Source organism: Acinonyx jubatus, chromosome A3, assembly GCF_027475565.1.
Source record: "Acinonyx jubatus isolate Ajub_Pintada_27869175 chromosome A3, VMU_Ajub_asm_v1.0, whole genome shotgun sequence".
NCBI lineage: Eukaryota > Metazoa > Chordata > Mammalia > Carnivora > Felidae > Acinonyx > Acinonyx jubatus.
This window is the reverse complement of record NC_069388.1, coordinates 33,849,947-33,864,092: the sequence shown is the minus strand read 5'-3', so window position 1 is coordinate 33,864,092 and position 14,146 is coordinate 33,849,947. Positions and strand designations below refer to the sequence as shown.

The 14,146-nt window shown below is 37.8% G+C and overlaps 1 protein-coding gene across 3 annotated transcripts in view; it reads right to left on the bottom strand.

The window, feature by feature from the left end:
- PLCB1 (phospholipase C beta 1) overlaps positions 1-14,146 on the bottom strand; it is a 695,548-nt gene that overhangs the window by 233,079 nt on the left and 448,323 nt on the right. For all 3 annotated transcript variants that reach the window (XM_027069591.2, XM_027069592.2, XM_027069593.2), the window contains exon 4: positions 10,098-10,235. In XM_027069591.2, coding sequence (XP_026925392.1) covers positions 10,098-10,235 — 138 coding nt within the window. The remainder of the gene's footprint in view (positions 1-10,097; positions 10,236-14,146) is intronic.

The window sequence follows — 14,146 nt, the reverse complement described above, 5'->3', positions numbered from 1 at the left end:
CAAAATATTAAAAAAAATATTCTCAGGGACGGCTTGTTCATTGAGAGCATTTAATGCATTACGAACATAAAAATGACAGGTGATATTAAGGCAGTAGATGACGCAGATCAACCTGCCACTCTTATAGGATGCCAGGTGTTTTCCCCCAGTAATTAAACAAGGAAGCCAAATTTTTTAGAGCTCTTCTCCCTTCCAAAAATATTATGGTTTTGTTTGTCTGTTTGTCTTAATCGCTGTGCCTGCTTCAAGGCAATCCACACAAATAGACAATTGGGGCTTTACTCAGCTTCAAGGCTCAGAAGACAGAGGCATAGGAACAAGGGGGAAGCAGCTAACTTCTGTGTTATGGGGTGTTCGGAAGGAAAGGGGAGGCATTGCTGCCTAAGCAGTTTTCTGCCTTTCTTTTCTGGGGTAAAGTGGGTTTGTGCTAACAGTAGCTCATACTCTGAAATCACAGTATTTCTGTGTCTTAGGGTATATATCTTCCCTTCAGTTTGGCATTCATTCCTTTACGTGGATCCTGTGAATGCTGCCCAGTTCAAAAGAAGCTCTTGCTTAAGGAATGCAGAAAAGACACCCAGAAGATGGAGGGCAGAGCACTTTCCTCCACAATCACAAAAATAGCAATTGCTGGTTCTTATCTAGGTGTAAGGAAGAGATTAATGTCCAAAGTGCCTGTTCCCGCCTCTTTTTATTATCAATGTCTCTCTGTTGACTTTTGAACTTTTAAACTTTTGTACAGTCATTCCACATGGGTGACTTTCTTAACAATTTGAAAGTTTAAGCTGTGCATCTTTCATACTCCTCTAAAACAAAAATGTAGCATGTGGACTGAGTCTCATTTGCCAACAAAAGACATCACGACTACAAAATCCCAAGACTAATAGTGCAGTATATTGACTTGGTAAGGCCTTGGCCCTTACTTAGAGTTGGGTAGGGGAATATCTGAAGATAACAACATAGGCTTTTTGGCTAGCATGAAGAGGTCAAGAAGAACAATGAATGAAGATCTCATAAAACGCATCAATCCAGAAGGCTAACTTTTTACATTTGTAAACGACTATCTTTTTGGCATATATATTCTACCCCCAAGGACGTCTTGCAAAATGTTCCATTATGTGTCAAAATACACTGCTAAAAACAATACATGATACCTCATTCTATTTTTCTTAATCATTTTTGTTTGAAGAAAATCAGACCTATACCCATTGCTCACTCAACATAAATTGGTCCCAATTTCAAAAAGGAAATGGGATAAATGACACATTTTGTACAAAGTATATTAGTGTTTGAAAATTCTTTTCTCAATGTATATGTTCCAGAATAAAAAGAATATATATAAGAAACTCATGTCTCTTGAGGTCAGTTTTAAATACACTGTTAATTTGGAGGAAGGTCTAAGAGAATTCCCAGTTTTTGATGAATCAGGTTCTACATCAGAAACAGCTAGTGGTGGTGCTGGCAGGTCCCTTCACTGGATCTTCCTTCTCTTCTCTTTCCCAATTTCATTTTGTAGACTATAATTTCTTTTTCTTTAAAAAAAAAAGCCCCTTCTCTGTGGCTCCTTTTCTCATTCTCTTCACCTAAAAGGCCTCAACTATTTGGTCATTCAAAGCCATCAGGACTTGGCCATTCAAAGCCACTGTTGGGGGGTGGTGGTGATAGGGACAATGACTCTCTGAGTAGGAACAAAGCTGAATTTGGGAAAGATGAATAGGATAAAAGCCATTGTGGTTAGTGTCATCCCTTTCTTCTACTGAGAATGTTGGCAAACCATGGAGACAGATCCATGCTGGGAAGAAGGGGCCTGCAGCAACTAGCTAGTGAGTGGGTCTCAATTTCTTCAGCTCTAACAAATGAGAAGATCAGAGTATAAGACATTCAAAGTCTCCATGGCTTAATAATTTTCATGATCTATCAGTTTTTTTCAAGGGCTCAAAATCCCCTTCTTCCCTTTCTCTCTCTCCCTCTTTCCTTCTTTTTTCCCCAAACACTCACATATTGAAAACCTACTACACACTAAGCTAGATCTTGGGAACACAGAAGTGACTAAGCTGTTGTTTCTGACTTTAAGTAGCTCACAAATCCAAGGTAGGGTGTCAGACACACTGACAGATAATTACAGTGTGATACATGATGGAGAAAATATGCATGGGGTTCACCAAAGAGCAGAGAAGGAAACTCCATTATTCATGGAAATCATGAGATGGAGGGGGAGATGGATGAGCTGTATTTAAGCTGAATCCCCAAGGAGGCTTCAAAGTTCTCCTGGTGGACAAACTGGAGAAGGGAAGTCTAACAAGACACACAATTCTGCAAGCACCAAACTTAAAATTATAAAGGTAGAAAGAATCACAAGTAGTTAGGAACTACTGGAGCAGAACTGTGCAAGGGTCCAAGAGGTGAGTTACCAGCACATGAGAGGAGGGGCTATGTTTGTTTTGTCACTAATCTATCCCCAGTGTCCACTGAAGTGCTTGCTACATGCTAGGCCTTCATTAAATATTTGTTCACTAAGTGAATGAATGAATGAATGAATGGATGAAATAATCAGGAAATTTATTTTTTTAGGTAACAGGCAATGCAAAAGATTTCAAGGAGTGCCTGGGTGGCTCAGTTGGTTAAGCAACTGACTGTTGATTTTGGTTCAGGTTATGATCTCACGGTTTGTGTGAGACCTGCATCGTGCTCTGTGTTGATGGTGTAGAGCTTGCTTGGGATTCTCTCTCTCCCTCTCTCTCTGCCCCTCCCCAACACACTCTCTCTCCCTCCATCTCTCAAAACAAATAAATAAACTTAAAAAAAAAAGAAAAAGATTTCAGGCATGATCAAGTTTAGAGTTTTTTAAAAAGATCATTCTTATGCAGGTGGGCATGTATATAGTTGGAGAGCAAATAGAGGGTTCAAGGAAAGTAGGTAGAAGGTGCCTACAGATGAGAAGGGTCAAGAATTTGAACAACATAGCAGGAGGAAGAGGGAGACAAGAAAGAGATGTGAGAGCTAGTTAGGAAATTTGGAGAGCCTGCAAGTTATTTGGATGGTAGGCAAGCATCTGGTGTGGATGAAGGTAGGAAAATTTCTAGGGAAACCCAGGTCATATCCTCAAAATGAGTGAACTAGATTCTCTATGACATTCATAGCTGCAGAGGTTCCCTGAAAAATCTAAAATAACAGCCATTCAAGGCTGATGTTCAGTTACAGAGCATATTTTTGGAAAGCTCATTATTCTGTAATTTCAAAATGCAATCATTTAACATACAGGCATCCTCGATTAAACATTTTTTTCATATGTGAATTAGTGTTTAAAATACCAATGGGCACAACCAGTTTGGTAAAGTGCCATTATCTATCAAAGCTGAACATATGAAGATCTGTGATCAGCAATACCTATCTCACAGAAAGGCAAGTTTGTAACAACACTGTTTGTAATAACCTTAAGCCGGAAACTGAATGTCCATCAACTGTAGAATAGATTAGGGTATACTATAACTATGGTATACTATTTAGGAAAGAGAATGAACTAAGCTATAACCATATGTAAAAATTATAGTAGGATTTCATATATCTAATTTGAATAATAGAAGTCAGACCAGAAAGAAGACATGTTTCCAGATTCCATTTAAAGATTTTAAAGATAGGTAAAACTCATCTGTAAAGCTGGAGGTCAAAATAAGGGTGTGTTAGTACAATAGACACTGGGGTGTTCATGATGCCATTTCTTGATCTGGGTGCTATTTACCTGGGCATGTTCTCTTTTCAAAAATCTTTCAAGGGGAGCCTGGGTGGCTCAGTTGGTTAAGCGACTGACTGCAGCTCAGGTCATGTTCTCATGGTTCGTGAGTTCGAGCCCCACGTTGGGCTCTGTGCAGACAGCTCAGAGCCTGAAGCCTGCTTCAGATTCTGTGCCTCCCTCTCTCTCTGACCCTCCTCCCCGCTCACACTCTGTCTCTCCCTCTCAAAAAGAAATAAATATTTAAAAAATATTTTAAAAAATCTTTCAAGTTATATAGTTATAATTGGTGCTGTTTTCTGTGTATATTATATTTCAATCAAAAGTTAAAAAAAACAATGGGTGGCTCAGTCAGTTAAGCGTCTGACTCCTGACTTTGGCTCAGGTCATGATCTCACGGTTCATGGGTTTGAGCCCTGTGTCAGGCTCTGTGCTGACAATGCAGAGCCTGCTTGGTTCTATCTCTCTTTCTCTGCCTCTCCCCTGCCTATGGGCACACGCGCCCTCCCTCTCCCTCTCTCGAAATGAATAAACAAACTTAAAAAAAAGTTTAAAAAACAATTTGGCTGAGTTCCTGCTAATAGCATGGCTAACCAAGAAAAACAAATTTGTTTATTTTGTTTTTCCTATTTATAAATGCTTAAGAGAATTTAGTGTGTGCAGAATTAAGGATTGAAAGCAAAGGCATCTGCCAATCCTTGCGCAGAGAAATGAACACAGAATTTCCCCTGCACAGCTCTGCCATTAGCCATCTCATTCTTTTTTTTTTTTAATGTTTATTTATTTTGAGAAAGAGAGAGACAGAGTGTGAGTGGGTGAGGTGTAGAGGGAGAGGGAGTCATAGAATCTGAAGCTAGCTCCAGGCTCCAAGCTGTCAGCACAGAGCCCCACGCGCGGCTCATACTCACAGACCATGAGATCATGACCTGAGCCAAAGTCGGACGCTCAACTGACTGAGCCACCCAGGCACCCCAGCCATCTCATTCTTATAACCCACTGAATCCTTACTGTTTGAACCCACTGCATCTTAACACACTGGAGCAATGCCTGGGTTGGAATTTGCCAAACTAGGTAGTGGTTCAACAATATGTCCACTGAGGGGGCTTATCAGAGTGTCCAACTATTTAGGACTGAATATCAGAGCCTGGATCTTTAATCCTGTTTCTCAGGGTGATAGGTTATGTCACTGATGTATTGCATTGGACAAAGACTGGAGATAAGACTTGGGGAGGTAATGGAGGGTGTGAGCTTCCAGGGACACAGCCATGGAAAGGGACCAGAACCCAGAGGGAAGACATGGTGTCTTTGCACACTGGGATTCCTCTTCACTAATCATGAATCAGATTTCATTCCTTGTTGAGTTTCTCTCAATGAAGAGTCATCTCCCAACAGTTACACACTGCATACCTGAGACCTGAAGGTAGACACTAGCATATGGGAATCCTGTGAACCCCAGCCGTTGGCTTAGAGCAATGTGTTTTACTACCTTCAGAATGCTGTTTAGACCGTAGGACTGCAGGAGGTAGTATACACAACTAGAAGTCTCTTTCTGTGTAGCCCTCACCTCAAAGAAAAACAGAAGGGCTAGAATTGGGCAGGTAGAAAACAATTATTTCGTCTTCAAGCTACTTGACCAATGGAAGAATTTTCATTGATCCGATAAATTGGTTAGTATGCTCAAAACATTATTTTGGGGGCTGATATAAACAATCTGTCTTTCACAGTTCATGTTAACCTTACCAGTTAGATCTTCAAAGAAATGCACTAAATGGTACTGAAAAAAGCTTGAGAGTTCAGATCATCTTTACTCCCAGATGCTGACATCTGTGTCCTTTGTCACTGAGAAAGTAAAGGCAATCAGAAAATGTCTTCAATTCTCTCCACAGCATGTACCCTTTACTAGCATCCTAACCAATATGCTCTACTTTTTCTTCTTTTATTGATTAAATGTCCTTGCTCGTGTCTAAGCCTAGCTACTCTATGTCTGAACTAGGACAGGGTTAGCACACTTTTTAAATAAAGAACCAGATAGAAAATATTTAAGGCTTTGTGGTCTGTATGGTCTATGTCATAACCACTCAAATTTGTCTCGCAAAAGCAGTCATAGACAATATGTGAACAAATGGAGGTTGCAGTGTTCCAATAAAACTTTATATAAACAGGTGGTAGACCAGACATGCCCCCAGGGTATAGTTTAGTGAGATCTGCACTAGATCCTACTGCTTCTACTCAAGGACTTGCTCCAGCAATTCTCCTTATCTCATAAATTGGCACCTTGTTTTCTCTCTATGGGACCATTCCACTTAGCATATATGTACATTGTTACTTCTCCCATCTGAAAAATCATCTCTGGACCTCACTTCTCATTTTTCTGCTCTCTTTCACATCAAAACTTCTCAAAAGAGCTTTTGGCTTCTTTTTTTCTCTTTACCAATATTCCCCAGAGCCCACTTCAATAGGCTTTTGACTACACCACTCCACCAAAGTTACTCTAATCAAGGCCATGGATGACCTCCACATCACTAAATGCAATGGTCAATTCTTGGTTTTCACCTTGGGCAGCATTTGACCTTGTTGTTGATACTTTATTCTCCCTGAAACATTTTCTTCCCCTGGCTTCTGACAACACACACCACCTTATTGCCTCCTCACTGGCTACTCCTTCTCAGCTTCTTTTTCTGATTCTTTCTTAGCACAGTTTCTTCATGTTGGAGTATCAATGACTCAGGCTTTGGGCATCCTCTCTATCTATAGTCACTTCCTGGCTGATCTCATCCAGTCTCATTAGATATTATCTATAACTTGATGACTTCCAAATTGATGTATTAGATTTGGCACTTAACTCTAGGCTTGTATATCCAACTCAACATATCCACTTGGGTGTCTAATAATTATCTCAATCTGAACATAATCAAAACTGAACCCTTGCTATATACCCCCAAATGTATGCTCTACTTTAAATTTTCCCTATGACATAAGTGGTTATTTCCATCCTTCCTGTCTCTTGGGCCAAAACTCTAACGTCATCCTTGATTCTTCTTTTCTTACATGCAACATACAATTTATAAGCTTATGTTCTCAATTTTTCTCCATATATATATATATATATATATACACACACACACATACAGACTTCCTATATATATATATATATATATATATATCCCTTCTCATCTTTTACACAGCTCCACTTTAATCTAAGTCACTAACAACTCACTGCAAATATTTTAGTAGTTTCTTCACTGGTATTCCCTGCTTCCATTATAGCCTTTCCCCATATGGTCCATTATTGACTAAAAGGTTAAGTCAGGTCGTGTTCATCCTCTGCTCAAAACCCTCCAATGGCTTCCATCTTCCTCACAATAAAAGCTAAAGTCGTTCAGAAGCCCATACTATAACACAAGGAATGAACTTGTTTCCTTAGCTGGTTTCCTTTGCTGTTACCTCCAACTCTGCCACAAGGCATGTAGCTGTGAGTGGAGAACTATTAGAAGTTAATGGTAGAAGAGTAAAAAGGATGGGTGGAGATATTCACTTCCACCCTGTGGTTCCAGGGAGTGATCAGGACATCCCAGGGAAGGTGGGGGGGGGGGGGCGGGTACTGAAGTACAGGAGTTCCTGAGGATAGCAAATGTGGATGTGGCCATTGGTCCTTACAGGAGTAGGAGATTCAGGGAGAAGTATTTGACCCAGAGGACAAACGTGAAACCACCTATCCCTAGCATTAAAGGGAAGTGCCCCTGCAGGGAGCAGGGAAAGCTGATCCTTAGAGTACAGAGTGGTTGGCAAATCAAACTCCATAACAAAAAGTATGACTGAGATATGCAGGAGACACCATGTTTTTAGTCCAACTGTGGAGAAAAAAAGAAAGACAGTGTTCACCCACTTTTTTAAAAGAGTCACTTGTCTTAAAGAATAAAACAAAAAGTTCAAATTCAGGTAATTTATGTAAGAAAGAAAGCATGCAAATCTGGAATAATATATTTAGGAAAGTTCAAGTCCTACTTCTAATTATTTTTTTTAAATTGATCCAAGAGATTTCTCAGAAATCTATGATATTGCTGTAACTGAGCAACTTCCTTCAAATTTTTTTGCCTTCTCTGTGCACCCCATAAAGAAATAGCTTCCTTCTGCCACCCTCATACCCTCTCCTCCTACTTTATTCTTCTACACAGATCTCCATCTGACCTACAATATGTTTATTTCATAACTGTGATTTATCTGTTTATTTCTCCCAGAATGTTGGCTCTGAGCATTCTAGAATGCTGTATCCATAACACTGGAATTGTGGTTGGCACAGAGAAGGCAACTGACAAATATGTGTTGAATGAATGGATGAGCCAGAATCTCTTTGTAAATAATTTCTTCTGGAGATATTTGAGTTTCAAAGAAGCTCCGGTTTCTGTCAGACATTCTACATAATGAGAGAGGCTGTCTCCTTTGGTGTTGACACTACACAAAGCATCATGTACATTGGCCCCAGAGATTAAATAAAAGGTGTGATGTTATGAGACAATTCTGACAATTAGAAGGGGGGAAAGTAAATTTTCAGAGTAAAATGGTGTTTGCAAATCTTAACATTCCAGTGAGCAATTTCAGTGGGGAAAAAAATACCCTAAAGGGAAGGCAAAGGAGGCAAAACATTCTGTAGCCTCATTAATTATACCAGGAACATCAAGTTGCTGCTGGAAAAAATGTCTACAGATGCAGTCCTGATGGAGAATATTACAGTGTTCAGAAATCAAAATCCCTAAAGAAAATTAGTGGGAAGGAATGCACAGAGAGAAGGAAATTGAATATGTTTTAAACCTAACTGCACAAAGGTTTAATACAGTATAAGATATGTAGATTGACTTGCAATATAAAATCTATATTCATTCTTAGTAAAAGCCTCCCTGAAAGTCACTGCCATTTTTTGAATGTTTTTGAGAGTTCATGAATCTCGTGAATTGGTTATTTTTTAAAGTGAATATGGTTGTATTTAAGGAACAATATTTCAAAAATATTTTGCAGGTAGTTAATATTTAATTATCTGTATTCATTCATCCAACCATCCAACCAACCATCCGTCTACATTCTGAGAAATGAAGTATATACAACTCACAGATTACCAGCAGTATACCAGAATAAGAACTCATGGTAGGCAAATTAATGCTGTCATGCAGTGTTTCACAGAACTGAAGTCTCTCCAAATGTCTAAGTTATACTACAGAAGCAAATGGGTGACTTGGTTCTTAAAGAGAGAAAATAGATTAGGTCTGTAACACGGTTTTGGAGAGTAGTTTCTAAAAACCTCAGACTGTTAAAAGTGGCTGGCACTTCATTCATTCCATTATAAGAAATGAAGTCGATGTTTTTGTAAATGTTGGAAATAAGGCTCTACCATGATCACTAAAGAATAGAGGTCAGACCATTACTTCTGGTGTAATTCAGGGAACTGTCAGACCACTGAGGGTTAAACATTTATAAATCACAATGATGACTGGCTTGACAGAACCTCATAGTTGTGGTCCTTGACATGAGAAGTTCTGTAAGAGCACAGATATGACATACAAACTTAAAAGTATTTTTTGACTCATAATCTTAAGTCTTGAATGAAATGTATGAAGGGTAAGGATCATCACTAGTATCCTATAAACTATAAACATGAAAAAAGAAAGTTCTTTCAATATTTTCATTTTAGCGCTCTTTTCATGGCAACTGGACTATTCGAGAGAAAGCATCAAAGTTGAGTCCAGGGTTCCCAGAAGTTCACAGCTTCCTGTTTGATAGAGCTTGCTTATATTATAGTTGTTTCTGTATGTATCTGAAAGGCCTGCTATGTTAGTGAATTAGCAACTCCTTAATGGAGAGGCCCTTTCTAATTTACCATTCTAGTGCATAACTGAATAATTGTTATTTATTGATATTATTTGAATTTTTTATTTTAAAATCGTTTCCTTCCTTAATTGAGCAGCTACCATGTGCATGGTGGTGAGCTAGGTGCTACTCAGCATAAAAGAGGTTAAAAAGGTGCTAAGGATGGTTGGAAAAGAGATGGGGCTGGAAGTGACATGGGATGAGGCTAAGAGAGAATGAGCTGGGATAAGGTGTTTAGGTAAAATAAAAAGTTGTTTCACCTGTATTTTCTTCTGCAAAGAAATTATATCAAATGCCTCATTCCTAATGAAAAATCTCCATAATTCTTAGTAGATGCCATTATTTGGAAGTGTTTGAATTACACTTCCACTTGGCAGCTGAATTATTTTTAGATGTAATTTTAACACGTGTTAAATATGACAAAAACCCAGTCTTTTGCAGGCATCAGTACAATATCGTAAGGGTTCAGAGTGAGGTGACAAGCATCAGAAGTTTCTATCCACCATACCTTGGCCACTTCCTCTTGGAAAGCCACGAGATTCAAATGGGAGATGTTAACTAAGTCAGGCCCATACACCACCGTTATCATGCGATGCTCCAAGCGTCCGATGTTCCCCACATCCAAAAGTTCACGTAATTTGGGGTCCTGGATAATAAACGTTGAAAAAAGTTAGTCTATAGCTAGAGATTCCAACATGGTAGCATAGTTCCAAAAGTGTTACACCTACAATGTCTTCAAAACAAAACTGCCTTTTATTAGTACTAGAAAATGGTAGGATTGAAGTCCCTAAGCCCATGATGGACTAGAGAGGTGAAGTAACTTGCCAAAAGTTTGTGGAAAGAGAATTTCTGACTCAAGACTTATGGTGTTCATGTCATTATATGAAGAGAAATGAATCAGAGAAAGACAAACACTGTATGATATCACTCACAGGCATAATCTAAAAAAAAGCAGAATTCATAGAAACAGAGAATAGAGTGGTAGCTACCAGGGGCAAGGGTATGTGGAAAATGGAGAGATTTTGTTTAAAGAGTACAAACTTCCAGATTCAAGATGTAGATGTTTTAAGGACCTAATGTACAGCATGGTGATTATAGGTAATAATATTGCTGGAAAGATGCTAATAGAGTAGATCTCAAGTGTTCTCACCAGAAAAAAAAAAGAATGGTAATTATGTGATATGATGGAGGTGTTTGCTAACTTTATGGTGACAATCATATTGCAATATATACTTGTACCAAATCATCATGTTGTACATCTTAAGCTTACACAATGTTACCTGGTAATTATATCTCAATAAACCTGAAAAAAGAAAAAGACTTATGGTCCTTGGTCAATGGCTCTTTCTCATACATCATTTAGTAGCAGCATATTTTTATGTGCCATAATTCTCCCTTAATTTCCTCCAATCATCCCATGACTCAAATATTGAAATACAAAATCTCATCTCTCTCTTCAGTTCATGACACATTAAGACGAAGAAGATGATTCTTATGGAATCAAAACATGATAATGCTGTCTTGAGTTGAGGCAGAAACATGGCTGAGAATCACAGTTGTGGACCTTCTCCAACACTGAGTTCATTGTAAAGAAATAGGCTGTTAGCAAGATGGTGGCACCTGCCATGAATATGTTCATTTCAATTCTATCCTCAGAATGTACTGGGATTTGGACATAGAGAACTTTTGCTGTCTTTTCAGAGCAAGTTTGATTCTCTGGGGCACCATAAGTGTGGATCCCTTGGCAATCTAGTCATGATGGGAAATGGAGGTTTCTAAAACCTCCTGAATTCAGAGTAAGACCTAAAATAAAACTCATTCATCTTGGCTGAATTTATTTTCCTCTCATATGAAATGAGAGATCCATGCAGAAAATTAATCAAACCAACCACTTAGCAAATCTGCAGCCAGCTTCAAAGCAAGGAATAAAATTGTATTCTTATTTATTTAGCAAAATGCTGGACCAACAAGGCCTGGTTATTCTGACCTCCTTTCTAAGGTTTTAATTTATAGCATCCTTACAAAGAAAAAATGGACTTAAAGAAAAAAAGAAAGAAAATAAAATCTTTCCAGCTAGATAATTTGATTTGGTGCCATTAATTATGTCTTAAAAGGTATTAAATGTTTCTCCTCTGTTTGGCTGTGTAAAAAGGAACATTTTCAGGTAAGTTATGAAGAGAGAAAAATCCATTTCAAAGATGTGCCTAATATAATTAAAACCTCAACTCCACTAACAAGTTGAGAACTTATCAAGTACATCAGGCCTCCGAGAAAGATCAAATGCTATTACAAGAACATCAGTTTGCATGGCCTAGAAAAGGAGAAAACTAGAGTAAGGATTTTATTAAGTAAACAATAGCAAAAAAAGAAATTTTTAGCATTCTGGCATTAATGAAAGATTGAAGGAAAATGGTCAGGAAGAATGGACTTTTTTGTGAAGGCTAATATAGAATGATTCTAGCTATTCTGTGAAATGAATTACATCATGATTTTTGAAAATTTTTATTTATTTTTTTAATTCAAGTGTAATTAACATACAGTGTTATATTAGTTTTGGGTGTACAATATAATGAAGAAACAATTCTGTACATTTCTCAGTGCTCATCACGATAAATGTATTTTTTGTCTTATTCACCTTTTTCATCCATACCTTGACTACCTCCCCTCTGGCTACCACCAGTTCATTCTCTGATTTAAGAGTCTGTTTTGTTTATTTGTCACTTTTTTTGCTCTGTTCATTTGCATTATAGTTTTTGAAAACTGCTTAGGCAAAGTTAGAAAAGAAAATGATCAGTCCAAAAATTTTGTGTGTGTGTACTTGGAAGAGAAAGATAATTCTCAGACACCATCTGAAATTTGTAATTATAAATCACAAGTTTTGAATCAATGAATACAGAGTCTATCTGCGATATTGTGATTTATAGAAAAAATAGATTTGGTCATTCAGATGATGAAAATATATTTCTCATAAGTATTTTGTTCTAGTCTGAGGGTCCTGGCTCACAGTCCCTAAAACCCAAGCATTTTCTGTTCAGTCTGCACTACTTTACCACTTGATTCTCATGTCCTTTTGCTCATTTATTAAATAGCAACTGATCAAAGAGTGCCACCTCTGAGAACTATAGAGACAAGAAGTGGGGATCAGGATGTTCACCTGAGTTGTCCTTGAGCTATAGGAATGCAAGGCAAGTAGAGAGCACCCAGCAGAGGTGCCAGAATAGAAGATAATTCTGGAGGGGTGCATGGTGACTCATTGTTATGCCTCCAGCTCTTGATCTCAGCTCATGTCATGATCACATGGTTTGTGAGATGGAGCCCCACATCAGGATCCATGCTGACAGCATGGAGCCTGCTTGGGATTCTCTCTTCCCCTCACCTGCTTGTGCTCTCTCTCTCTCTCTCTCTCTCTCTCTCTCTCAAAATAAATAAATTAAACTTAAAAGAAAACAAACTTGTTAAAAAAAAGAAAATAATTCTGGGAAAGGACAATATTGTTAGGTACAGTCAACAAGAATTTATAAGATGATCCGCTCTTTGTGGTGTCTCTGTAAAAGTTATCTCACTAATGGCTATTAATATATAATTAAAAAAAATAATTGACATTTATGTAATTAAAAATGTGGAATAAAGTATTTGGAGGTAATGTCTGGATTTGGGAGGATGAGAAAGGCTAGCAAAATGAAGATGTGATGACTGAATCTGAGAAGAAGATATCTGAGAAACCATCCTATAAGTCTCTCTACATCTGAGATGGTTGTACAATAAATAATAAAGAGTATTGAACATGAACTGCAGGCACAGTAATATATGAGAAATATTCCTTCAATATTTAAAATTATGTAATCTGGAAGTAAAGAGAAATTGTTTAAAGTATATATATAATAAGCAAGGTTCTTACTAATGTCCTTTTTGGTGATGGAGTATACCAATTTTTAAACTATATTTTACTGTGTTTGCTACCATTAATAATTTTATTTGTCTTTACAACTATGTCTTTCTTTTATCAGCATCAAACTTGGGTTATGTTAGAATCCTCTCCCTTAAGAAATGACTTTACTTTTCTTTTTACCTATACTCTGAGTTTTCTCAATTTGAACACAATATCCCAAGCTGACATGGTAGCTTCAAACCTCGGTTTCATTATTGAGCATGTTGACATCTGAGGGATATACTGAATAAGATATTTGTCCTTTCAAGTACCAAAAATTGCCCTCAGCTGTTTACAGCAGAAGAGACCCTCAGAGAATTATCTGGAAGGGGGATTTATTTGGAAGGATAAACAGCAAAGTGCTATTTGGAAAACTTTACAGGTAGAAAGAGTTTAATGGAAACAGATGTCCAAAAAATGGCTGCTTCTGGGGTACATCAGTCTCAGGTCTGGGAATATGAGTGGCTGCATTTCAAAAACAAATGAATAAAATTAAAACAGGAATAATAATAAATGCCTACAGAAAATTTGCATGAAAAACACCCCGTTGTAAAAACCTATTCTACAAAGGATTTTATGCCTGAGGTTTTTCTTATTGATTGAGACTCCTGACCAGTTTTCAGAGAAGT